General features: G+C 39.8%; 1 protein-coding gene and 1 long non-coding RNA gene across 4 annotated transcripts in view; one reads left to right on the forward strand and one right to left on the reverse strand.

Moving 5' to 3' along the window:
* Nucleotides 1–1,328: 1,328 nt before the first annotated feature.
* On the forward strand, nt 1,329–14,091 carry LOC117268494 (uncharacterized). Its single transcript, XR_004502650.2, has 3 exons — nt 1,329–1,563; nt 3,083–3,238; nt 14,024–14,091. It is a non-coding gene; the product is annotated as an uncharacterized LOC117268494 (long non-coding RNA).
* A 10,609-nt stretch (nt 14,092–24,700) lies between these two features.
* Nucleotides 24,701–27,607, reverse strand: part of epas1b (endothelial PAS domain protein 1b) — an 83,718-nt gene continuing 80,811 nt past the window's right edge. Inside the window, exons 16-17 of one of the 3 annotated variants that reach the window (XM_033644989.2) lie at nt 26,998–27,071; nt 24,701–24,968 (exon numbers count right to left, since the gene is read on the reverse strand). In XM_033644989.2, coding sequence (XP_033500880.1) covers nt 24,960–24,968; nt 26,998–27,071 — 83 coding nt within the window. In that variant the 3' untranslated portion in view covers nt 24,701–24,959. Of the gene's footprint in view, nt 24,969–25,174; nt 27,072–27,607 lie in introns of those variants that run through there. The other 2 variants (XR_013487872.1, XM_033644980.2) reach the window with 2 other exon arrangements.

Below are 27,607 nucleotides of genomic sequence, written 5' to 3' on the forward strand. Positions count from 1 at the left end.
CCTTTAAAGTTGACTGAGTGAGTTTTACCTGTCAGCTGCTGGTTTCTGCTGTAATGTCGCCCACTGGTGTACTGGAGCAGGAACTACAATCAGAGCTGCGACACAAATACACACATTAAACCATGTTTACAGATTACACATTTTTATACTTACTTTCCCAAGGCAAACCATTTTGTTTAATTTGTTGAATTTATTTTTGAATACTTAATCCCTTCTTTATATTTCATTTAATTTATTTTTTTAATACATTCATTTAAATACTAAAGCCCCTGAGCTGTATTTATCTGTATGAATTTTGTACTGATATAGGGTTGTAAAATATTTTTGTTTTGTCATGTTTACTGTATAATTGTTAAATTCAGTTCTGCATTGCCAAAAAAGTCTGCCGAAAAACTTAAACTTAACTAAATCATCTTATTTATTTATGTTGCATAAAGATCGTCATTTTGAAAGATGAGATATTCTTAATATTAAATTGTTAATTTCATGTTATTTATTTTTTTTAGATTAAATTAATTTAATTCTATACATTCATTTTTCAACACTAAATGCTTCTGTACTATAATGTTATGTTGCAGCTGTTGGTGTCTGGTGTAATGTCGCCCTCTGCTGGACCTCAGCGGAACTACAAGCAGAACTGCGACACTCACATTGAAACTTTTTTTTTTTATCGTATTTTACTATTTTAATCTAAATGTATCCATGTAGTTTGCCCTCTTTTATTTTATTTAATTTATTTTTTTATTTTTTTTAAATAATAAAGCCATTTTTTAAAAATATCTGTGTACTTTTTTTTTAATAGGCTAATTTCCTTTTTAAGATACTAAAGCCCTTGTACTGTTTGTACTTGTATTTTTTTGCCAGACATATTTACTGATATTGAGTTGTAAACAATTATTAATTTGTCACGTGCTGATTGTTTAATTCATTTTCAAATTACCAGGAGTTATTCAACACACATGAATAAGGGGATTTAGTTTATCTTCACTTTACTCTAAAATCAGTCAGTCTGAAAGATATTATATTTTAAGTATTGTTTTGTTAGTTTTATTATATTCCAAATCAATTTTATGCATTTATTTTTCACACAAAATCCCCTTTATTTTTTTATTAGGTTATTTCAAAGTATTGTTTTAAATAATGAATCCTTTTATTTTATGCAGATTGTGTAAAATGTATTAATTAATTTATTATTTTTTTGTATTTGTATAATTTTATTTTTTGAACACAATTGCTGTTAATAAAAAATAAACAACTGTTACATCAAAAAGTGAATAAATATAAGTTTTAAGAAAACATTTTGTATTGTAGGTTGGGGGTGTGCCAGAGGAGACTGGAGGGTCATCACTGACGTCACTAATGCGACACACCTGGGAGAGAGCAATGGTGGAAATGTTTGGCGGCGCCATGCTCGGACTGTTCAAGCTAGACTGTGACAGTTTTGGAGCTCCGACATCCACTTTGTATTGTCTTTGACTGAAGTAACTATAGTGTCCGCATCAGGAGGAGGAGAGGCAGCAGCAGGAACATGAGGGGTGACAGAGTTCAGTCCTGTAGCTACAGGTGAGTCAGACCTGCACTCAGCAACATCACCACACCTGGGGACCGTTTCACAAAATTAGCAACTTGCAATCTGCGGTAGTGTGCCAAAATATGCAACCCCTGTCATAGTCAGTTCTTTCCCAGCTGAAGTTATAGTGGGATACATGTTCTCTCAGACTGTCTAAATATGTATCCCCGCTCTATAATGCAAAGTCTCTGCCATGACATCAAGTATTTTGTTGTGCACATACTTCAGATCAAGCCCAATACCCAAAATGAATAAAGGGAAGTTTCCTCCTCTCCAGCAAAACCAATTATTTCTGCAGAAATTTGAATTTCTTTGTCACTCTGTAATAGAGCAGGGTATCACTACTGATGTCCCGATTTGATTCAGTCTCGATTTGATTCAGTTGATTCAGTCAGTCTGTGTGTACTGGTTAAATGTCAAAAGTATTTTTTGTCTGAAAGCAGATGAGTAAAATTAAGACATTATCATCAGAAAGCTGATCCATCAAAGACAGCATGGTAGGATCCAGAGAACAGTCAGGATGACCTTTTGAGCTCTGCTGCAGTCCATGTTTCTGTCCTCTAGATGACGCTGTAGACTCATCTGGAAAAGGGGAATGAACCTCAGCATGTCTGCAGCCTGTAGTACAACAGCATCGCACAGAGGAACAGCTGCAATAACTGTTTTCCATAGCAAGAGGAAAGTTTCTCATTATTATCTCATCATCTCAAATCCCTGTGTGCAGTGATGAAAATGTGTTTGTTATAAATTATAGATTAAGATCAACAGCAGGGACAGAGCGGGGAAGAATAGAATAAAGTAATTTATTATTATTCTCATTAACTGTGCACCAGAATAAATATCAACTGCGTACCTTGCTAACTTGTAGTAAATGGCACAGCACCAAAACCCTTCTTAGTTTGTATGCGTGCTAAAGCTAAAGTGACCTGTGCTGTAATCTGCAGAGAGATGCATCAGCTTGTCAGAAGTAGCTCTGATTATATTCACCTAGAAAGTTGAAGTTGGGGTAGGAAGCTTTATTTTAGTGTATTGAGAAAAAAATCAGATGATAAAATTTGAACATATTTTAATTCAGGTGAGAGAAAACTAGACTCCTGCAGTTCTTCTTGGCCCTGTTTTCAGGTTTTTGAAAGTCTCGCTTTCACATTTAGGAGACTTTGGCCAATCACAGGTCATGTCAGAGAGAGAGGGCGCTCCTACTGGCTGTTTCACAAATGCAGATGTGTGTGCACATCCCATTGGCGAAAGTCTGATTCAACGGGGGAGAGTCCTGCAGAAAAAGTTGCTGGCGTTCTAGCATTAGCAACAACCACCTGTACTGTAGAGCAACCCAGAAAAAAGGCAACTCATCAAAAAAAGAGTCTAAGGGGCCGTACACATGCTGCATCTTTGACTTTAGTTTAGCCCTCTGCTAACCGGAGCCAAAGACTCGTAGTTGCAGCTTCAAGTTAACATTTATGTAGCTAACGTAAGCTAAAACCTTGAATCACAGTGTGTCCACTGCCACTACAGACTGCCTCGCCAGGAGGAGAGTAGGCAGCAGCTCTGGAGCCCCAGCCAGCGGCTGCAGCAACCCAGACTCTACTAGTGCAAACCGCAGCTCCAGCGGACCATGCAGCCCAGACTGCCCACCAGATCAGCAAACTTTCTGTTGCTGCCATTACACAGGTAAGACCTGACACTGTTGTGACACCCGGTGCTGGGGGTTTGTGCTGGCCAAATCTGTGCCTGCGGGTAACTCTGCAATGAAATGAAGATGCATAAATCAATGTATGGGAAACACTGAGTTGCTGTATGCAGCGCACGCTATGACCCATGGTTGTCAGGTGGGAGGTTAGTTAGCCTAATTTAGCCTGACTGTCTTTCATAAAGCAATATGCATATATAATGACTTTAGTTGTTCTTTTATCTCAGACATGTTAGGATATTACATACCTTGACATGTTTCAGCAGAAAGGTCCGCCTTCCTCAGAAGTGTCACTTGGTGGTGGTTGTGACGCGTCTTTATCAGCTGATCTGTCAATCAGCTGATATTAGGGAGGCGCCGTCAGTTTTGACAGGACAGTCACGCCACCTGCTGTCTGTCCGCTGCTTCTCCAGAACGCCGCTCCAGGTGTGGGAGAGCACGTATGCCCCCTCGTCCCTGTTCATCGTCCCTGGGCCCCTCTTCCTTATTTCAATAGCCTCCCTGATCCAGCGCCAGTGTTTGTTGTCCTTGGTGTGTATGACTCTGGCCTTGTCCCAGTCCATAAGATGGTCTTCTCTTTTGCAGTGATCTGTTATGGCTGATTTGTAGGTTTCTTGTTGTGCCACATATGAAAGAGACTAATAAGTGAGGAGCTCGGACTTTCGGAGGGAGCTCGGAGTAGAGCTGCTGCTCCTTCGTGTTGAAAAGGGCCAGTTGAGGTGGTTCAGGCATCTGATCAGGATCCTCTTGGGCGCCTCCTGTTAGAGGTGTTGTGGGCACGTCCGACTGGTAGGAGGCCCCGGGGCAGACCCAGAACACACTGGAGGGATTATATATCTTATCTGGCCTTGGAGAGATGTCTGGAGTACTTTGCTCAGCCTGCTGCTCATTAACTGGTCTCGGATAAGCCTTTGAAAATGGATGGATGGATGAAAGAAACTAGTACCTGCTATGAAGTAAATCTCCTTTACAAAGGATAATAATTGGAATTGGACAGCGATACATACGTTTCCAAACAGGTTAATTAATGAACTTGTGACCAAGATCTTTTGTAGCCAAGATATTCCTTAAGTTTGAACGGAGCAACACAATTAACTAAGTTTGTGTAACTCAGAGGTGGATTGTGCGAGAAGCTGAAGCAGTACAGTCCTGTCACTTTGAACTCTTAGTCTGTTCATATGTCAGTTACTTGTATAAAAAAGCCTAGACCACACACACATACACAGAAGAGGTCTGAGCAGTTAACAGAAAAACATTCTCATGAGAAAGCTGATGTTTACCCTCCGGAAGCTATACAGCCTGCTCTGTCTGTGGCTTTCACTACAACACACACACACACACACACTAAAGGGTGAAATGGCGTCTCTGCCATCTGTCTGTGCGCTTCCCCTCCACACAGGAAGTGCTCTCGGGGTCACTGAGAGGTTGGAAAGGGCAGACAGACGTAAGGTCCAAAGGTCCCTCAGAAATCAGAAATGCAGAATGCACACACAGTTAATGCTGCTGTGAGGACTTGACTTCTTTGCAGTAACAGTTTAAAACAGTCAGTCAATAAGGACAAATCTAATCGTCAACTTATTCTGTTGATAACAGATTGATGAGGTCATGTGTTTAGCCTTTGGCCCTCGTTACTGTTTTCTGATATTTTATAATCTTGTATTCATACTTACTGCATCTTTCACACACATAACAGCACACACCTAAATGTACTTTCAGCTGACCTTTATAAAAGTACAAAAAATAGGCCGAGAGGCAAATTCAAATGTTTTCACATAAACAAAAGGATGGAATAATGAAAAATAGGAGTAAAAAGAAAATAAGTAAAACAAACCCTTAAAGATGATTAAAACAAAAAAGAGAAACAGAGTAAAACAAATTTTCTGTGTCTACTTTGGAGATATACTGACTGCAGTTTCCCAAAGCATGACTAACAGACTCTGAAAGTAATGTTTTGATTAAAAAATTCAATTGAAGCCATGTTTAGCCTCAACAAGCCAACGTTATCTTACATTCACCCTCTGTGGGCTACAAGCACTATGAAGAGCTCTTACAGAGAAATGAATATGACCGTGTATTGTACTATATCAATAGATTTACGTCTTTGAGACCAGCCGTATCTAGGGCTGTACTGAATACGTTAAATGTGTGTTTAGGTTTAGGTTAAAAAAACACAAAAAGATCATATTTTGGCTTAAAATACCTGGTTTGGGGGTGAAAAGCTGCTGGAAACGGCAATGACTCACTAAACAACAACTGGTTTTGTTGTTTGTTGGTCTCAAACACTGGTCTGCAGCTTGGCAGGTGTCAATTGCCACCACCACCTCCACCTCCCATGACAGTCAGCTCATATATTGCTCTACCTTAGAAATGTTAATATGATGCATATGAAACATGCAAATGTAAATTATGTGTCATTTGCAGAAACATACAGTGCAGACAATTCCTCCTGGTGATTTGACGTTATCACCCTAAAAAAATAAAATAAAAAGCTGTTGGACTGCACAATGTTGTTTTTGAAAAGCTTCACACCAGCACATATGAATTGAAGCAGAACATCTGTTTGATAGAAACTTGTTGGGAATTTTGGAAATTATTGCATCTATCTTTTTTTTTTTTTTTTTTTTTTTTTTTAAAATAAATTTTAACTTTTGGATTTTACAACAGGAGTTGTAGGAGTTATTGAAATGTTAGGATTGCATGAGTCGGAATCAATAGCCCTTTTTAAATAGGAGTTGTGCAAATTTGCAGGAAAGCCCAATCAGTCTTTTTTCAGCATTTGCAGTATAAAAACAAAATCGGGGAGTGCAGCAAAATGCCGCCTACCTACTTTTGTTTATACAGAATGCGTCTTTTTCGGGGCAGTGGGGGGCGTGAGCAAGTAACAAAACATGTAGCTCAGTGTGTGACGTAAACAGTGACGTGGGAGGGAAGTCGTGCTCGTCAGCGATTCTCTCATAAGTTGGCCCGTCCTTCACCGTCCCTGTCATCTGACGGTTAATGGCCTCTTCGTCTGCGAGGACAAGGAGGGCGCGCAATTCCTTGTCTCCCCAGTTGCTCATCTTTACAGTGTCTGTCAGGTTTGTGTTTCCCTCTTGCTACTAGTTTGCTAGTTTCCTGTTAGTCCACCACCAGTGGGTTGCAGGTGCGGTGTCATCAACAGCTTCTCCCACAAGTCTTCAACAGCCCCTCCCGTGGCAGAAGGCCGCCTTGTTCTTTTTAAACCAGAAAGGTTCCACCAATATGTCTACCCTACGAGGCGGAAAACTGGGCACCTTGGATCAATTCGCCAATCTGGCTCTGTGTGTCTAAACGCTCGCAGCTTGCCGGCAAAACGGCCCAACATTCACTGAAAATCTGGCAGTGTAAAAGGGGCTAATCTTATGCAGCAACCACTTGCATTTGGGATGCACGATAATATCGACACATCATTGGTATCGGTCAGTATCAACTTTAAAATGAACTCATAATCGGCCAACATTCTTTTTCTTAATTTACACAATGAATGAATGTCACATACATTGAACGGTATTGTACTTCATGTCTCCATCTGCTGGTGGGCCGTTACAATGAGAGTATGCATGTATGATATGATGTTAGTTCCACCACAGAAGAGACTTGATTACTCAAGTTAAGTGGGGAAAAGTGGATATATCTATATCGGTTATTGGCCAAAAAAAAAAGTTATATTGGATATTGGCAAAAAAATCCAATATGGTGCATCCCTAACTGGAATCTAATTCTACAAATATAGTAATACTTACAATATTAGTGTAATCTGTATCTGTAAGTTTGCAGAAATACCAGGTTTTAACAGAATAAGTAGACATGAAAAAAGACATTTATAATTTGAATATCAACATTATTAACAAAGCTTGAAACTATCAGTACAGCCCTGGTCCTGTCCCACACTTCTTCATCACTTACGTAACTGAGGAACAGGAACAGAAAACACAATCTGTCCTGACCAGTAATTTTATTATTGGAAAGAATTTATTTATTTGCTCTGAGTGAGGGATGTCGGATCCTCTCTAAGTGTGTTGTTTTTCTGTTTATTGATAGTGAATAATCGCTGATCCTCTCTCCACCTCGTCCTGTCACAAGGCTTATTTTTGGCTCTTTTCCTGATCAGGCCAAACCGAGATCTAAAGGGGTCAAACTGAAGGAGGGTTGAATAATCATTGCATAACCCCCTTTTTGTCCATGTGCTTCCCAGATCAGAACAATTGCAGAAAACACAATTGTGAGCTGGAGAGGCTTGATTCGGCCAATAATTGTATTTCTGAATGAATTCCCACAGAAAGACAAAGACTGAAAAAAAGACACAGGACAATCCGTTTGTCAATAATTGTATGATGTAAGATATCCATTGTGCCATTGTATCACAGACGGGCCAGAGTACTCTGGTTCCAGTGTCGCCCACATCTCGAATTGTATTTACTGATTCATAAAGGTCTGCCGTTGTTCTCACAAACGTCTGTTTCCCAGATAGAGAAACAACCCAACAAATCAGGGTCACACAATGGGCTGTTGTTGAGATTTGGGAAGTGTTTATCCATAACACTGTTCTCTGTTTAGATCCACAGAGACGTCGACATGTGTCTTTGCAGAAGCTTGAATCAGGCGTTGGACAGATAAAACATTTTAAGGGGCTATCAAGTGGGTTTGTGTTTACCGTGTAGCCCAGTGGCTCCAAAACATTTTTTTTACTGGACCCATATTGTATGTTTTGTTTTTTTGCATGATCCATTTAACATTCTAAATGAGTGATTATGATAGTCAGTTAAACTGTGTGTGCTCATAGAATAAATACAGATCCAACAGATTTATGGTCTCATTTTCAAACAGGTGAGATTATCATGCATCATAATATCATAAGAATGCTCACTAATATCCACTAGCTAGCCACATTAGTTCTGCGAGTATATTACAGCAGTAGTTCCCATCTGGTTGGTATGAATGGACCACAAGTGACTTGCCAACATGTCAACTTTGTAAAACACACACTTTATTTATAGGTACAGTAAATTTCCAGCACAGAGCTTTTTGTATTTTTTTCAGTGTTGCTCTGACCAAATATGTGTCAGGTTTAAAATCCAAATTAGTTAAAAAACGGGCCATCTGTGCTGAAACACCTAACATATTTATTTCTAGATATGACTCTGCTAAGTGCTGCAGGTCCCAGTCCTTTTTAAATTTGTATTCTCTGTCACTGTGTGACAATTTAGTTGATAATTTTAATACCTCAGTCATACAATCATGGACAATATTGCACCTGTGAGAATTAAACCAATTACTGCTAAAATGAAAACACCCTGGAGGAATGTGGAAAGAGTCAAAGTATTAAAAAGATCCTGCCGCAAATCTGAATGCAAGTGGCGTAAGACCAAACTACAAATAGATTATTTAAGGTATAAGGATCATCTCAGTAAATATAACAATGAAATTAAAAAATCTAGACAGCATTATTTTTCTCAAATAATTGCTGAAAATTCAAATAATTCCCAAGTGCTGTTTAGTACTATTGATAGGCTGATTAATCCACCTAGACAAATTCCTACTTATCTTCACTCTACTGAGAAATGTAATGAGTTTGCCAAATATTTTACATCCAAAATTTCTAATATTAGAGATAAAATTGTGGCTTCCTCTGCTGGCATGTATGATCACGTCTCTTTGACTCAGCGTAACATTGCTAACACTCTCTCCAACTTCACCCTGATTCAGTCCTGTGAGCTGCATGATGTAGTGCGGCTGCTCAGTTCTTCAACATGTGCTCTTGACATGATGCCAACTAAAATGTTCAAAAATGTTTTTGGTTGTATGGTGGAGGATGTTCTTGACATTGTTAATGTCTCCCTACTTTCTGGAACGTTCCCCTCATGTCTCAAGCACGCTGTTGTAAAACCACTGTTAAAGAAAAATAATCTTGATCCACTGGTTTTTGACAACGACAGACCAATATCAAATCTTCCATTTCTTGGGAAAATACTTGAAAAGGTTGTTTACCAACAGTTATATCTGCATCTGTCAAAAAACAATCTGTTTGACACTTATCAGTCTGGTTTCAGAGTAAACCACAGTACTGAAACTGCTCTGATTAGAGTAGTGAATGACCTCAAAATTAACACAGACAATCATAAAGTCTCTGTTCTGGTACTTCTTGATCTAAGCGCAGCGTTCGATACTGTGGATCATGAAATTCTTATTCAACGTCTTGAACACTGTGTAGGCCTTAAAGGTACAGCTCTATACTGGCTTTCTTCTTACCTCACTGGAAGATCTTTCTCTGTGTCCATCGGTAATTTTGATTCAGATAAGATAAGCATTCCATATGGTGTCCCTCAAGGATCGATTTTAGGTCCTCTCTTATTTAATATGTACATGCTTCCTCTTGGGTCCATTATTCAGCAATATAAAGTCTCATATCAGTCATATGCTGATGATACACAGCTATACATATCGGTTTCTGCCAATGAACATGACCCTCTGAACAATCTCATCCAGTGCATCTCAGATATCAGTTCCTGGATGAGCAAAAATTTCTTACAGCTTAATCGGGACAAGACAGAGATTATTGTTGTTGGTCCTAAGGCCCTGAGGCATGAAATTGAATCCCTGCTTACTCCCTTATCTGTTCAACCAAAAACTTAGGTGTGGTTCTTCATGCCAACCTCAACTTCCACAAGCACATCTCTAATATATCTAAGACAGCATTTTATCACCTGAGAAATATTGCTAAAGTTAGATGTTTTTTATCCCAATCAGATTCTGAGAAGCTGGTTCATGCTTTTATTTCTAGTAGACTAGACTACTGCAATGCCCTCTTTGCTGGACTGCCAAAACAAACATTAAACAAACTCCAGCTTATTCAGAATGCTGCTGCTAGGGTACTAACAAAAATCAAAAGGTCTGACCATATTACCCCGATTTTATCATCACTACACTGGCTCCCAGTAAAACAAAGAATTGATTTTAAAGTTCTTCTTATTGTTTATAAATGTTTTAATCAGTTAGCTCCCTCCTACATTTCTGACATGCTCACTGAGTACGTACCAGAGAGATCCCTTAGATCATCAAACAAAGGTCTCCTCACAATACCCAGAATCAACTCCAATTCAGGTTTTGGTGCCTTCAGTCATTATGGTCCCACTCTCTGGAATTTGTTGCCAATTGAACTATGGTTTGCTACTTCAGTGTCTTCTTTTAAAAGCAAACCTAAATCATATCTATTCTAATCATATGTACTGAAGTTCTGCAGGTGGTTTGTCCGAGTGGTGTTGCCGTACCTCAACAGAAGCTGTAGTTCAAACAGCCAATACATTGTGAGCACATTTCACCCACTAGCTTTGCATGAAGTCAGGATCTGTTCATGTTCCCATCTGTTGTCGATGGGAAACTTATTACTGTAACATGAACCAACAATAACGCTTCACTTGTATGAAATGCATCATAGTAAAGTTACCTGTTAATTAGACACACATTCGTCCAGCACCTAACAATGGTGCTCATGGACATATTCAGCTGATGTTAGTGTCTTTATGACTTTATATTTGTCAGATAGTCCACGCAATGTCAGAGTAACGTGTCAAAAAGCTTAATTTATTGCATATTCCTATGGTACACTGTACAGCTCTACTTGTTTGTGATAATTAATATGATAGGAAACAAGTTTTAAAATTGTTAACCCCCCCCCCGCTGACTCCATGGCTACAGCCTGGTGATATGAAACATGCAACATATTCATGGTGTGCATAAATATACAATGCCAGTGTGTTCCTCTGATGCCTGGGCTGCCAAGCATCCTTTTAAAAGGTAGAGGAAGAGGGGAAATTGTGGAAACCTGTTGACATGCTGCTTGGTCTCCAGTTCTTTTCATGTCACCTGGGAGGAAGTAATGCAGTCTAAGACAAAAGGTCCCGCTATAAATCTGTCAATAAGGCTGTTACATTCAGTTTTTGCTGTTTCAGAGAAGTTGATTCAACTTTATGGCCACTTTGGAGGATGTAGTTTGTGGTGCTGTTGAATTATATTGAGTCTCCAGCCTGAGGGGGACTCTAGTGGTGTGTACCTCTTGTGTTTGGTTTGATGGCTGCCAGTACCAGACACAAAAACTCAGTCCTACCGTGGTGAGGGGGAGTTTGTGTCCACATAATCTCTCAAGACAGATTCTGCAATTTACATGGAGAATCTGTCGGCAGCCCTGTGTGAAAGACGACTAGAGAGGGGGGGAGGGCGGGGCTTTGAGTTTGAACATGCTGCACTTTAGCCAATTGCAATGGAGGGGGCATGGCTGAGACGTGCAGGTGTCCCCAGGAAATACGTACCTACAGAAACAGCAAGCTCTGCGTCCATAGCAACCGCTCCACCCAAAACGACATCTCGTCAACGTGAAAAAAATATTTTTTCCAGCGAATGTCTTAGTTACAACATGATTGAGCTAACTGGAGTAGTTTCATGTCGTATCCGACAACGGGAGGCTTTTAACAGATGACGTCCTGATGTTAGCTTTGCCAACTGTCCCTGTCAGCTGCAGCCACTGATGCTTTCTAGACATCGTGATTTCCCAAAACTGAATAAATACCACACATAGCAACACAAAACTGCTTTGCTAGCTCAATCATGTTGTAACTAAGATATCCGCTGGAAAAAATATTTTATTCACGGACCATTTATTGAGTTATTACCTTATTTTTATACAGTCCATGGTTATTACAGACATGGCTAACGGCTAACGTTAACAGCTAACGGTTAGCCCAGCTAATCTATGATAACCATGTTATTAGTTACAAAACGTGCACACAGAAATAGTAATGTTTGTTCAGTCATTGTGTTTATAGACTTAACAAACATCAGATTAGTCTACACGGTGATATAGTGATGTGAAAAATGTGATATATAGCTAAACTCTGCTGGTTTTCTACTCGAAGTATTTGTAAACAACACAGCGATTCCCTGGGGGCATCACCGGAAGTGAAGGGCGTGAGCGATCGCCGAGGCCCCTTCACTTCCGTTAGTCGAAAAACTCCGGGCTGTGCCTCCAGAGGTAAAGGAAGAAAAAAAAAGTTTTGTTTTTTTTTTAAACCGATGGATTTCCAGATTGGTGTCCACGTGAACACTGAACACCAACCTTTGCTGGACACTCTCTTCTTTTTAAGCGGAAGTCTTGCCTTCAAGAAGACAGATTTTACTGGGGAGTTAGTGGGAACCAGTCTTTCTGTCTTTAATGCTTAATTGAAATATAGTTTCCAAAAGGTTTTGTCCTCTGGGAGGATGAATGCGCCCAACAAACTGTCAAAAACTCAGTACACTGCATACGTAGACTGCGCTCTTATATGTCAGAGTCCAAACAGAAGTAGTCTGTGATTCTAACATGGGAAACTGGATGTTTGTTTACAGTGAGATTCAAGCTGCATCAGGGGGTCAGTCCCAGTCAAAACAGCCCGGTGTCCTGGGATTGGACCAGAACATAAACAAGCTGTCCTTGAATCAGCTTATTGGACAATTGTCCCGAGACATGCTGGGGTCCCAAAGGACAACAAGACATATGAGTGGACAGAAAAGCAGAGGTTTGACGGAGAAACGCCCGGGTCAGCTCACAGTGTGACTCAGCAGAGACGCTTTTTCTGTTTCCATCTCTCAGCTGGCTGTTTGGTATTTCTCAGTAGTAACACAGCAAGTGTTTCATCGGCTTATTCCAAACTCAAAGAAGCTCACAACTGTCCTGGAAAGTATTGAAAGTTATTGATTTCTCAATTTTTTTCTATACGAGCAACAACTGACAGGGGGGTCTGGTCTAATGTTTCTCAGAATTGTAGATGTGATGTAATGAAATAATGAGTAAAATTTAGGGATGAGAATCACCAGAGGCTCCATGATATGATATTACCACGATGTTTTCATCACAATATTCTAATATTATACAATATAATTTTTTTTCGATGTTGTTATTCAGCAGTCGCATGGCCTACAGTGGTGGAGCTGGGTGAGCGAAGCAAATGTGTCAGCCACAGTGGCCGCCATTTTCTGTCTTTTGCAGAGTATGATGTCGCCTCTTGCATTCAAAAGTTTGCAGGTCTGTGAAGTGTGTGACGCATGAATGGCATAAATATTAGCACTGTTTGTTGCCATGGAGGCTTTCCGAAGGTTTTGTCGCAGCCTGAATTGTTCTGCAGCAGACACTGGATAAAGACTCTCCATGTCTGAAACAAGAGGAAGCTGGTCGGCCCGAGACGCCGGTTCCTCCTATTTTACCTCCGCCATGTTTTCCTGACTCCCCAACTGAGGGAAACAAAAGGCTCTGAATCAGCTGGAACAAAGGGATTCAAGACACGTGTGTGTGTTTCGGTGCTGTTTACCTAGATTGCAGTCTGAAAGTCCCCCGTGCCTGTTTTCATGTGCCCATAAAGTTTAGGTTCCTGTCTTCCTGCAGAGGAAGGAAGAACAACAACTAAAACCCCACAAAAAATCATCTGTTTTTTTCTTTTTTCTCTTTCATTTTGGTTGGCAAACAGACAGCAGGATCCATCAGCATCTGTTGGCACCCGATTATAAACTTTTGCTTCCTTTGCCAGCATTTTCCCAGATGAGTAAAACGCTGAGCTTACACCCACGTTGGCAGTCGGCTCATCAGCCGTGGTCTTTGCATTGTTTTCAGGTGCTCTCAGTGCCTTCAGCAGAGGGTTCCCATTACCATGATGATTAGCTACGCCTACCTAAAAAAGTTGGCACTATATTCTGTTGACTTTGTGTTTTGTTTGCTTCTCCAGGTTATCCTCGATCCAAGTTGTGTCCTGAATTGCCAAAACCAGCAGTGCCCGGATGAGCAGACACAAGGTGGGAGACACTGCGTCTTTGTTTTTGTGTCAGTGCCAGTTTTGGCTTATTTGTGCCAATCTGTTTGTCTCTCTGTCTGTCTGTCCGTCTTTCTGTCTTTCTGTCTTTCTGTCCATCCATCCAAGTCAAATAGAGGATTTGCGTCACAATCCAAAACAAAAACATCAAGCACAATATGAAGGCGGAGTTAAAGCTTTGAAACATGTTTTCCATGGAACAGGAAAGCAGACCAGACCTTCATCAAAAAGCTTTTTAATCAGCAGCAAACATTTGTAGAGTGAAAACAAAATGGACTTCTTGGCTTTTCTTTTCCTTCAGCTCACATCGATGCTTCGACTCTGACAGTGTTACAGATACAGTGCTACGCAGACTCACGACAGATACTAGAGCCTCACATACCAAGAAGTTTAAAACTACCGTACCTTATTTAAAATGATTATAAAGTATGACAATAACGGCACCTTTGAAAGCTGAGAATCAATCACAGTTGAGTTGTTGAAAGATCATTCACTTGAACTTTAAACATCAGGCCCAGTCTCCCCTTCTGTCAAATGACTAATTAATAATTATATTAGTAATCTTTTGAAAGTGCTTAAACATTTTTTGAATCAGTATTTAAAAATGCGAGATAAAAAAATCCAGTAAATGATGCTGTCCTACTTTAATCACAAAGGTATCTTGACTGATTAGTAAGAAGTCAGAAGTCAACAGCTGGTCTGTGATTGGCTCAACACAAAAGAGAATAGCTTCATAGAAAAGCTGATGCTTCTTTTTTAATGAGCAGCATAAACCTCTTAATTTCAGATTTATATTAATATTATCCCTTTTTTGTTTGAACTAATAGTTACATGGCAAGAAGAGATTTTTTATTTTACATGGCAGCAACTCCATCTGCACAACTCTGAGAATGCATCATACTACATGAGCTAATTGTGTGCTTTAAATAGTCAGTAAAAAATACTTCACCCAACAATTTGCATTTCAGTTACTCACTGTGTGTTATCTTAAATTCCTCGAGAGAACTTTGTTTTTCTGGCATGCCTCCATGGTGAATGAAGAATCCAAAAAAGGCGAATGTTTCTTCATGAATTGAAGTAAACGGGAACCATTGTTAACAACAGCAAAACTTTACCAAAGCATTCATTTACAGACTCTCACTCAACTCGTGCAGTGTAATCCAAGTCTCTTTTACCCAGTCATATGCTCAGTACTGTGGTGGCAGTTTCTACAAGACAAAACACATCGAGTCAGAAACTTGAGCCCCTTTTACACTGCCAGATTTTGGCGAATGTTGGGCTGTTTTGCCGGCAAACTGCGAGCGTTTAGACACACAGAGGCGAAATGGCGAGTTGATCCGAGGCGCCCAATTTTCTGCCGCGTAGGGGTAAACATATTGGCGGAACCTTTTTGGTTTAAAAAGAACGAGGTGGCCTTCCTTCACGGGAGGGGCTGTTGAAGACTTGTGGGAGGAGCTGTTGATGACGCCACACGTGCAAGCCACTGGCGGTGGATAAACAGGAAACAGCTGATAGCAGGAATTAACGAGCAGCTAGTAGCAAGAGGGAAACACAAACCTGACAGACACTGTAAAGATGAGCAACTGTGGAGACAAGGAATTGCGCGCCCTCCTTGACCTCACAAACGAAGAGGCCATTAACCGTCAGATGACGGGGACGGTGAAGGACGGGCCGACTTATGAGAGAATCGCCAAAGGACTGACCAGCCGCGGCTTCCCTCCCACGTCACTGTTTGCGTCACACGCTGAGCTACACATTTTGTTACTTGCTCACGCCCCCCATTGCCCCGAAAAAGGCACATTCTGTATAAACAAAAGTAGGTAGGCGGCATTTTGCTGCACTTCCCGATTTTGTTTTTAAACTGCCAATGCTGAAAAAAGACTGATTGGGCTTTCCTGCAAATTTGCACAACTCCTTTTTAAAAAGGTCTTTGGACTCACCACAAACAGTCAAGAATGAGCCGAGTGCAAAGAGTGAGCCCTGAACACAGGAGTTGTCAGATACTTGCTGAGGTCAGGGATCTTCAACTAGCATCGTCAGAGGGGTGACAAAGCAGCATCTTATCTGGTCATGTCCTTTGACATCAAGTGAAGCACTCACAGCTTGTTACACACTGACAGAGAGTAAACGTCATGTAAGGCACTTGTGAGTGTGATATCCTGACAAGACATAAAATGCGAATTATTTCACATTCTTTCTTCTTTCTGCTTTGTGTTAAATATTGCAGTGATTTTACATAATTTCATAATGTCTCTTACATTGTTGATTATCTTTCGATTTTATTAATATTTCCCATTATAGCACTTTCAAACATGCATTTTTATTAAAAAGTCATGATTTGTAACATGTCAGTACAGTTTGGACTGTTATGCACACCCCTATATATTGTAACGTTTTAGCGTTGTAACATTTAGAGATTTAATTGTACTGCCCGAGTTGTGTGAGAGTTATAAACAGCTTTGGCATAATTCTGCTGTTGTTAAACGAGGCCTCCGTTTCCTTAAATTCATGAAGAATTAAATCATTTTTTAAGTTTTCCATTTAATATGTGCAACAAAACCAGTTTTCTTTACTACTTTAAGGTAACACACAGTGAGTTATTGATATAGACATGGTCATTTTGCAGGTAAGGTGTTCTTTAAAATACTTGAGTAACTGTACTTGGTTATTTCATTGTATCCTTTACCTGAGCTCTTGTTTTATGGCAGTTGTGTAGTTGTTGGAATGAATAGAGGAAGAAAAACAGCAACACACGTTTGAACCTTTATACCTGTGTGCACCTCAATGTCTTAACCCTCAAACGACCCTTAAAAGAGGGCCAGACAAAATGTTCCCACCCTTAACATCTAAAACTCATATTGGTGCAAATAAAGATAGAAGTACACACACACAGAAACAGTGAGATTTAGAGGGGAAAAAGTAAAACAGAAAGTTTTCAAGGGTAGGAACAGACTGTTCTTCAATTAGTGTGTCTGAAACTGCTAAATGATCTTGAACTGAATGCTGTACTGGCCGAGGAACAAGTCAAACACTAAAGTGCACACAGGCTCACACACACAGACCTGCTTGTGCAAACTTGAATAATCTGGTAAGCACACTCTCTGGCCTGTCACAGTAACATTTTAAGGGAGATAAATGGATGAAAAAAATGTGACAGTGCTGGCACACAGCCAGGAGTGGAAAGAAACCAAGTGCGTTTACTCAACTACAACTTTCTGTTGCATGTTCATTACTTATACTCATGTACTGTACATGTCCATTTTGGGAAACTTTTTCTTCTCTTCATTTGAGAGGAAAAATTTGTTCTGTGCCGCTGTTAGTTTTTAGATTAAGATTTTACATTCAGCATCAGCATGTTGAATAAATCTTTTCAGGAACCATGAAAAACAGCCTTAATGACAATGTTATGTTTCTGCAAACCATTTACCCATTACATACATATATCAACGTTTACACAGTAATATATGAGCTGACTGTGTTCCTGAGGTGGTGGTGGATGGTGTGTTACCAAGGCAAGATGTCCGCCAAGCAGACAGACCAGCAAACAACACAGCGGGTTGTTTTTTTAGCCACTCGCTGTGTTTCAGGTGACTTTTATGCACCAAATGTGTGTGTTTTGGGGAACCGTCACTGTGTTTCTTGCAGCTTTTCAGACCCCTAACGTGAGAGCTGGTGCAGACCTGCAGTTTTCTTGGAGTTTGTTTCAGATATGTGCAGCATAAAAACTACACGCTGCTTCTCCATGTTTAGTATTGACTCTGGGGACACAAAGCCCACCTGTCCCAGATGACCTGGGAGTGTAGCAGAAGGTCAGAAATGTATTTGGGCCCTGAACCATTCAGTGCTTTGAAAACCAACAGTAGTAGTTTGAAGTTGATTCTCTGACAAACAGGAGGCCAGTGTAAAGATCTCAGAACTGTAGTGATGTGATCAACTTTCTTGGTCTTAGTGAGGACTCTGAAGCTGTCTGATTGTTGTTTTTTTTAGGGAGACCTGAGATAGTAGTCAAGTCTGCTGAAGATAAATGCATGGGCCCCATGGCTGTTTTTGCATCGGGGATGGTGTCACGCAAAGTGGTTGATTTTACAGAGACATTGCTGCCTTGCCTGGGTTTGCACCTTTTAGTCCGCCCACTCTGTTGAGTTCGAGTTGACTGATTTGTCTGGCATCGTGACATTAAACAGCAGTTTCTCAGTTAAAATAAAAAAACAACCAATGAGCCCTGCAGGTGGAGGAACGATTAGCCAGGAGGGACTCAGGCTGCTGTCAAGCAACTAATGAGAAGAAGTAATAACAATGGTGACTGCTGTAAATAAGGTAGACGCTGCTATTGAGGCTGTTCTAAATTGACATGTCTTCTTATTGCCCAACATCATCTTTTGTCTTTACTAACCCAGCAAAACGGTTAAGTTGGCACGGCACCCTGTCAGTGTGGACTTAAAATTATGTTAGATTCAGATGGATATGTGGATCTCTAGTGATTGGTTAGGGGAAATTCGATCCTCCTCCTTAGCAGAAATTGGTGACACAGTGCCAACAATTGTAACGCAGTTGGCAATTCTGACTGATATCAGGCAACATTGTGCCCCAAAACCAGGTATTTTAAGACAAAATTTGATCCTTTCCTAACCATAACCAAATGTTTACCGAAAGTTTAAACATACCTGCTACATAATAACATGGAAATGTAACACATTTCACACAAGAAACTAACAACTCCATATCTTTTTCTGACAGTTGGGTTGTTTAGAGAATTTGCTCACATTTATACAGAAGCATGTAATCCTTCTGCTCATCAAAAATTGGACAATTACAGGTCCAAGGTTTTTTTACCAACAGCAACAATTTAATACAATGCTAGAGTTTAGTTAGAGGGGTGACACAGGGCTCTGTACTGGTACCTCTGGTGTTTCCCACTAAAAATGTAACATCACTTAGGCATTTACAATATAAAATTCAAACTTTAACTCTTTAATAAGTTCTAAATGTTTAAAGAATGCAATGTAACTAAATATAAAATATGACTGCATCATAAGTCCAGTAAAACTGACCAATATAAGCATTGTATTTCTGTAATTATTTGTAGACTGGTAGCGATGAAACATCTAACATATTTTACTGTTAATAGCCTCCATGTTCATTTTTCCGTGGGTGAGTTTCTCTGTGATCAGAATGTAAAACATCAGACATAAATCACACATGAAGCCAAGGGAGGGTAAGATCAGTATGGTTTAATAATAAGATATCAGTGCAGAAACACAAACTTCTTATCGGGTTAAATTCCCCATATAGTAATAACAATGATAACAATATATGATAATAATAAGATCAATATGAATTTTTTAGCATATTAAAAAAATGCAGAATCAGCTAATATAACTGTACTGTATGACATGGACAAAAACAGAATACACGTAGCTCAACATGGATCCCATAAGGAAAAACAAAAACCCTGTTGTCACACGAGACACAAGAAAAAATGCTGATATTGTCTTTAAAGAGGAAGTGCAATGAATGGATTAACTCCGACATGTTTTGCCACTTTTGTTTTTGGGGGGGGGGGGGGGGGGGAACCCCTTCAAGCAGCACAGTGTGTTGAGCACTAGAACTGGTGATAAGCCTTCTGAGGTTTAAATAGAGAAGTGAAGCCCCGCCCATTTTTGGATAGCAGTCTCTTCGAGTTATTCTGTCTTTCTAAATAGCTGACACCTGTTCCTCTGTTCGGATATAAAACTATACCTCCTAAGAAGCTTTAAGACTCAGAGAGGTGTAGTTTGTGAATGCTAAAAATATAGTAAATGTTTTGTCGTGGTTAAAATGACTAGCTACACATAATCAACTTTAGATTGTCTGGCTGAAGCTTGTGCAGCAGAAGCTATCGTAAAACGGGAGCGGGACTTCACCTCTGTCTAGATTGATTTAAGTCAACTTCCATCTGGCCAACTCTGTTCACATACATTAACACAGTTTAGTTCAAATCTCATCAGTTGCTAAAAAGTCCATCTGAGGTGCTGATCTTCTTCCAAGTGCAAGCTTCAGAACATTTATTGTCATCCTAAAACCTCTTTGGTCTCCAAAAAAATAATGAAAATAATAATGATTTAAAACTTTGAACATGCTTTAAGGTGCTTTTCTGGGAACCTAATCTAAGTTTGATTTTTATGATTGATTAAAATACAGAGCAAAAATAAATTTTAAGTCTTTAAATACTATAAATAATCATTTAAATAGGAATAGTTCAATGTGCAGGAAGAACTTCCAATGTTAGCAATGTTAAAAATGCCCTCTTGTGTCAAGTAACGCTCACATACAAGGAGAGGAAACAAAATTTGGCTTTCAGGTCTTAAAAGAAAGTGCAGAGAGAGGAGGAGTGGCAGCAGAAACAGATGAGGTAGATGTTGAGTGGAGGAGTTGAGAGATATGCGTCAGTGGGCAGGCTGAGCAGGGTGTATCTCCCTTTTAATGTCACTCTACTCGACATCTTGTCTTTTCACATCTCTGTAACTGTTCAAACTGTTTCTGTGCCCGCATCCTCTCTCAGGATCGTAACAATCTCCAGTCTGATTAAACCTCATGTGGCTTTGCTCAGCTCAGTTGCTAGAGGAAAATGTTGGCATTGTATGTTTCTGCAAATCAAGAATATGTCACATTTGCTGCTTTTCCTGCCGGGACAGAAGCACAGTAAGTGGTCGTTTCCAGCGGGGTTTGTGGCACCAAAACTGGGTGTTTTAAGCCAGAACATGATCTTTTCCTAACCTTAACCAATTGTTTTTGTGCCTACACCTTGCCATGTTAACAAAGCGCTGTTGAAGTGTTAAGTTTCATCGGATCTGCTACGTAACAATGAGCAAATGTAACATACCAGTGGTGTGCAGAAACGTACAAAACCAACATTTTTCTCTGTTGATTGGGTTGCTTAGCTGGTTTGTTTGTAGTTAACATTTAATCTCTTTAAAATCTGGGTTTTATTTTCATACATTTGGACAGTATTATCATCATTTATAACATTTCGGTTACCAATTTTGCTACCAGACAGCTTTGCACCATCCTTTCACTTCTGATACTGAGATTTATTTAAACAGCAGATTTGGTTCTCACCCTTCGAAACATCTGAATTATCATGTTGCTCCAATGAACTCCATTCCTGTGCTCTCAGTAACTGAGTAGGAACTAATGGCCAAAACCTTAAAAAAAAGATTGTTTGTCAAATTTTATATTTTAAAGCTTCTGTGCACATGTTTTTAAGGCAGGCCGTGCAGCATGTTGAGCCACTATTTATCGAACTAAAACTCAGGTGAATTTGCTTCGTGCGTCTGCAAAAGCAAGGCACTAACTCTGTGGGACACTGCTGTCCCCTCTGACCCGCACAGGAGAACTTTCACTGTCCAGTCAGATCTTTTTCAGCTAAACCTAAAACACCTACAAGCAGCTTCATCGACAGACAGTCAGGTCATGTGATGAGCTGGGGAATCCACATCCTTAAAAACCTTTTAATAATTTTGACTCGTCATCACCAGGGGGTCTACAGTGGGTTCTACTTTAATCTAAAAGGTTTCTATTTTATATTTCCTGACTAGGCTGTTGTTCTGTCTGGATCTAAGTGATCGATCAGAGGAGGCTACGAAGGAGCTGTTGGCTACAGACCCTGAGGGGTTGTTGTGAAAATCATCCCAACTGTGACACTGACTACAAAAGGCAAGTGGACCCAACAAATGCAAAGCTTCTACTGTAGTTTCACATTAATATCAGGCTCTGCCAGCTGGTTGTTAAAGGGATAGTTCAGATTTGTTGAAGTGAGTTTGTACGGGGTACTTTTCCATAGAGAGTATATTATAAACAGTAGAAGGGGTTTAGCCACTTAAAAAAGTTCCATCTAAATAATCAGCATCAGGTTAAGTGTATGTTTTCTTGAGAGTATTCTCACTGCTTCACCCTAATGTCAGACAGTGATTTTCAACTGGAAAATAAAGCCGTAATAAAGCTGTCTTCAAAGCCAGACTCCATTGAGAAAAACTGTGATTTAACATTGCTGCACACAGGAGCTGCTGGTCTACTGCTGCCTCCATCAGTTAACTTGTATGTGTTATTGTGTGAATTTGGCATTTGACATGGTTAGTTTGGATTCACAAAGAGGTTGGTGGCTTTAACCAGAGCAAAGATGGGGAACTGAAGCCGTTGACAGCACCTCCGTTGAAACAAGCAGTGAAAACACTCTCAATATAGTGGACACTTAACTGACATTGATGTTTTTCTTTTTAGGTGGGACTTTTTTAGGTGGCTACAATATGTTTTGTTGCTGGCCCCTGCATATCTAAGAGCGTGCTAACTGATATCTACTGTGTGTAATACACTGACTATGGATAAGTACCCCACAGAACCCCATTTTGAAAAATCTGAACTACCCCTTTAAATGACAAATGCCGAGAGACACAGTTAAGGTGTTAAAATCCAATGTCAAGTTAGGGTTTTATTCAGTAACAGCCCCCAGAGTTCAGAGGAAGTCATCTACAGGGTCGCAGGAAACACACTGTGCACTTGAAGGGCAAACTCAGTATGTGATGAGACAACCGTAAGGCACATTTATACGGATTAAAATAAACTTTAAAGAAACTTTCAGCACAACATAAAACAGAGAACATCAAAATATAGTGTTAGTGGATCCAAGAGATGTAATACAGGTTCTAAAAATGACACATACATGGTCTATAAAGCACCATTGCTTTTATATATGCAACTTGAAAACTATGTGATTAATTATGTGGCAACTTCACCTTCTTTACAATATTCAAAATGCTACATATCTGAAAAGTGAAACTGATATTCATCTTTAATCTGAACTCTTTTTTTTTCCTGTTATCTTTTAGTTTTAAAGCAAGAACAAAAACAGTACTGCCCAGCCAAAAGATTCAATAGATATTTTAGGGATATTTAAGAATAAAACTCTGGAGGAAAAAAAATAACAGAACAAAATGCCACAACACAGAAACAGCACGAGAGGAAAAAGCACTGCGAGAGATCTGATCCATCTGCATCTACAGGCGTAGATAAGGACAAAGTACCAGAACACAAACACTAAAAACACTATCTTAAACATTAGTTTTGTCTTTTTAAATACGTAACGTAGATGTGACAAAGCTCTATAATTCATACTCTTAAAGTGGTCACCACACGAAGACGATTACCTCAAAAAAATAGTGAGAATAAGAAAAATACTTTGAGTACAGGAAAGGAGAGGAAAGCTTGTTTTTATACAACGCATTCTGTCGATGTGATCACTGACATCAGTTGGGTGAAAACTACAGTCTACAGGTTGAAAATAAGAACTCTGACCTGGCTCCTAGTTCATTGTGTATTAGGTCGACTAATAATATTCTGTATCAAAGCGTTCTAATATGGGCAGCCGCTCCGTGTCAACACTTACAAGAAAAACTGGCCTCGTCCTAATCATGAAGAATAACACGTACACTCCACTTCCAAGTCACATCGCATGAAGTGTGTAAGCCTACAATATGTAAGTCAGATCATTTGTACAAGCTATCAGTTTGATGATGAGGCGAGCTATGTTGCTGGCTATAACGAGCTTAATGAAATAATTGCACAATAAGAAAAACCCTGTCATCACTTGGCGCTAGTTACCTGACCGAGAAAGCGTGAGAGGAACAAGTTTAGATAAATCAGATTTAAGGAGAGAAAATAGACAAAAAAAGGAAAAACAAAACTTAACAATATTCAACTTACAGTAGACTACATGTATTGCAATATATGTTTATTAGTGTGTCTGTGAGAGAGACACAAAAAAATAAGAGTCTTGTAGGTAGAGTAAGAACATAAAAAATAAATGAGAAACAAAGCTGATATTGTAAAGTATCCGGTCGATTTGGATTAAATAACGTGGGGAGCTCTGATGAAAGCTAAAATGTCTCATAACAGAAAAAAAGACAAATTATAAGAACTAAAATAAAATGCATTAATTTTGACCCAAACTGAAGTAATGCTGCTGTGCACCAGTTGTGAGAATGAACAAACAGAGCAGGTGAGGATGTCATAGTGACTCAGATGGGATGGATTCAGGCAGAGAGGCAGGTAGATGATTGTAGAGGTGTGTCTGTCTGTACATGTGGAGAAGGCTCCAGCAGAGTTGGGTATCATTTATATTCTGATTCTGCTTATTAATGCAAATTCTCAGGTGTTTTTGAGAATGAACTGAAAGAAAAACACCTATCTTAAGATGACTCTCCGTTATAATTAAGTGTTTTAAGATTTAAAAAAAGAAATATTGTCTATGCGGTACAACAACACAGGCTGCTGTAAGTATTAAAAGATAACCACGGAGTAGGGGGAGGAGGGTAGCCTGAAATTCTGATGAAAAAAACTCAGAATTTCCGAGATTATTGTCAAAAATCGTTTCTATTAAAACCTGGATATTCTGAAATTATAAAGTCATAAATTTGTGAGATTACATTTTTCGGCAATGAACCACATCATTGCACTTTGCAGGGTTGGATCAACAGCACCTTTTTTTTTTTTTTACGGTACACTAATGGGACAGTTTGTATTAAATAAGACCAAGAACATATTTATTAGTGTAAGATATTTATCAAGCTTATATATGGCTGTGTAAACCCCCCCAGGTGTGAGAGCCCTGGGAGAATAACAGGCAGATGTTTGTGCATGACACCGACAGATTTCAGGTTGCGATAGCAATTAGCTTAGCATGAGACTCACATTATTCTGCTCAGCTAACAGATATTTTGGCACTATTGAAACATGTGTCGATGCATTATTTGCTCGGTCACATACAAACGGGCAACGAGGTTGAACAGCCAGGCGTTCCTGCTTTGAAACACCAGAGTCAAGTGAACTGCAAGACACAAACAAAATACATTTGTTAAAACATCACATGGCTGTTCATGCAACTTGTGTATTAATATATTCAAATCTGTGCCGCAATCAGCCATTTACGTCCAGTCATTTCTATTTATTATTAACTAGAGATTTTGTGAATTTAAATAAGAGAATGTCTGAGTTTTTTCTTACAAATTTATGACTTTTTAACCTCAGATTATATATTTAATTTTTTTAATTGTAAATTTACGACTTTAAAGCTGTATTTACTGAAACTGTCTATGTCCTGACAGTAGTACTTGAGACGGATAATGGAGGGATGAAACATGTTTTTCTAGCTCCTCCTGCTGCTCCTAATGGCATTTGTTAGAATCCAGCGCACCTGAATGATGACAACCAATCAGAGCCAGGTGGAGTCCCTAATGCAGTGTCAATCGTTGCGCGTGCAAACGCTCAAAGCCAACAACAACGTACACGACATAGACAAGAAAACAGAAGACGACGGGTGAAAAGTTTGCTCTCACTTTCACAAGTTATGTACGCTGTTTTTGGCTTCGAGCGTTTGTACGAGCTGTAACTGACACTGCATTAGGGACTCCACCTGGCTCTGACTGGGTGTTAGGAGACTTTCTGTCTTACATACTACTGTCAAGATATAGTAACTGTTTGAGCAAATATGGCACATGTAGCTTTAATTTTGAAATGATCACATTTTTATTATTAGTATTACCCTAATACACTGTCATAATATTGCCATTTACAGATTAGATGTCCTAAGCTAGCATTATGTGATTTGGGAGCGGTGTCTTTTAAGTCGTCTTTTTTGGGGGGATTCAACAAGCAGAATCAAAGAGCATACTTTGTTCAGAACCAGTTCATGATACCCAACTTTTGCTTGAGGCTTAGACTGGGACTAGGAAAGTGGGCTGGGTCTAATTGCTGGTCAGATACACAAAGTGAAAGAACACAGTGTCTAGGTAGATAGTACTTCTCCTCGGAGCCAAATGACTTAGCTAATAAAGAGAAGGTAGGTCTGGGAACTGAGCTGCATAGAGTTCATATCAGGGTGTAGGTCTGTGGCACAGACCGGGCCTGGATAAGACACAGGTTGTAGGATTGGATCCCATACCACTAATGCCCCTTTTACCAAAGGCCCGGGAACAGAGAGCGTTTACATCAAACCCAGTGCTCTGCAATAAGTCAGGGTGTGTTTTTGACAGTGTTGCATCATTTTTACTTAGTTAATTGTCCCCCGTTGACTTTTTTTTTCCTCGGAGTGACCCATGTTATATATGTGTGGTCGGCTCAATGCAGGGTTGTACACTGTTGTTCGACCTGCATCTCATTTGAGTTGAGCGGAAAAAGGGGTTTAAGTGGCTTGACCCTGATATCTCAGCAACAGAATGTGGTCATGAATACCAATCCCCATAGGTAGCTTAGCCTCAGGGCTCTCAGGAGGCCCAGAGGTACGAAGGTAAAGAAAGGCTTAAAGTTACAATCTCGAAGATCTTCATTGCGTTGTCTTTGGCGGCACCCATGGTGATAGGCAGTAACTGCATTGTGTTTGTTGGCAGACTCAGGCTTGAAACCAGGCTGGTGAATTATTCTATATTGGCTCGTTTTGTGAGCTCTGCAGCTGGTGAGATGAAGGGGTTACCACAGCCGAGACGGTGTGTGTTTATATGTTTCTGAGTATTTGTGAATGGATTATTAATGACTTTGTGCGGCTTGTGAATTCTTCTGGGAATGTTGCCACATACACCCTGTTTGTAATACTGCAAAAGCAAGGGCTTTCATCATTGGGCCACAGGCTCAGTCACCACCGCCTCATTCAGCGACAGATAGTGACGTAACAGACACTTATTGAAATGAAAATCTTCGAGAGTATTACTTTATGTCTCAGGCTGCAGGTTGAGGCTTAGGGTTGGGATTAAGTCCGGGTCTATGGCAGATTTGAGTCTGGGGCTTTAGGTGGCCTGGTCCAGGGCTCGCAGCAGGTCACAGCCCTGAAGGAGGTGCAGGCTGCCCTGTAGCGGGACGTTTACCTCGCAGTCGTAACGGGTCAACTCTGGCAGAAAGGTGGCCTCAAAGGAAGGGCCCAGCAAGCGACTAGCAATACCTAGAAAATGAAAGAAAAACTATGAAAAAATCTGTGTACCAATTATTGAATACAAGCAGGCAGTGACATCAGTAACAGTCTCAATTCTATTAAGTTATGTTGGACTGTAACATTATCTAAAAACCTTATTTTCTTGAAGGTGAAGCGTGTAAGATTTAGGGGGATTTTGTGGCATCTGTCACTGTTCATTGTTCAGAAAGTTTATTTCAGTAGCCAAATTATCCACAGAGGTTTCTTCGTCTCCAAAACAAACAGACAAGGTGATTAGAATCGCTAAAAACGCTGAATAAAGCAGTCTCACATTACAAATCAGTGCTTCTCCGAAGCTAAAAAAACACAGTTTCATGTTACGAGTCCATGTATTTCCGACCGCCTTTGGCATGTCGCTGCAGGCAGCTAGTGCAACACATGATAATGTGCAGTCACCTTTTTTTTTCTGATAACTTACGACCAGATATTAAGACAGTTTACCGAAAGCCGAATTATCCTAAAAGGTATTTTCCTCTCTAAACACGCGAAAATGTGAATAGCCTTAA

This window comes from Epinephelus lanceolatus, chromosome 17 (assembly GCF_041903045.1).
Source record: "Epinephelus lanceolatus isolate andai-2023 chromosome 17, ASM4190304v1, whole genome shotgun sequence".
NCBI classification, from domain to species: domain Eukaryota; kingdom Metazoa; phylum Chordata; class Actinopteri; order Perciformes; family Serranidae; genus Epinephelus; species Epinephelus lanceolatus.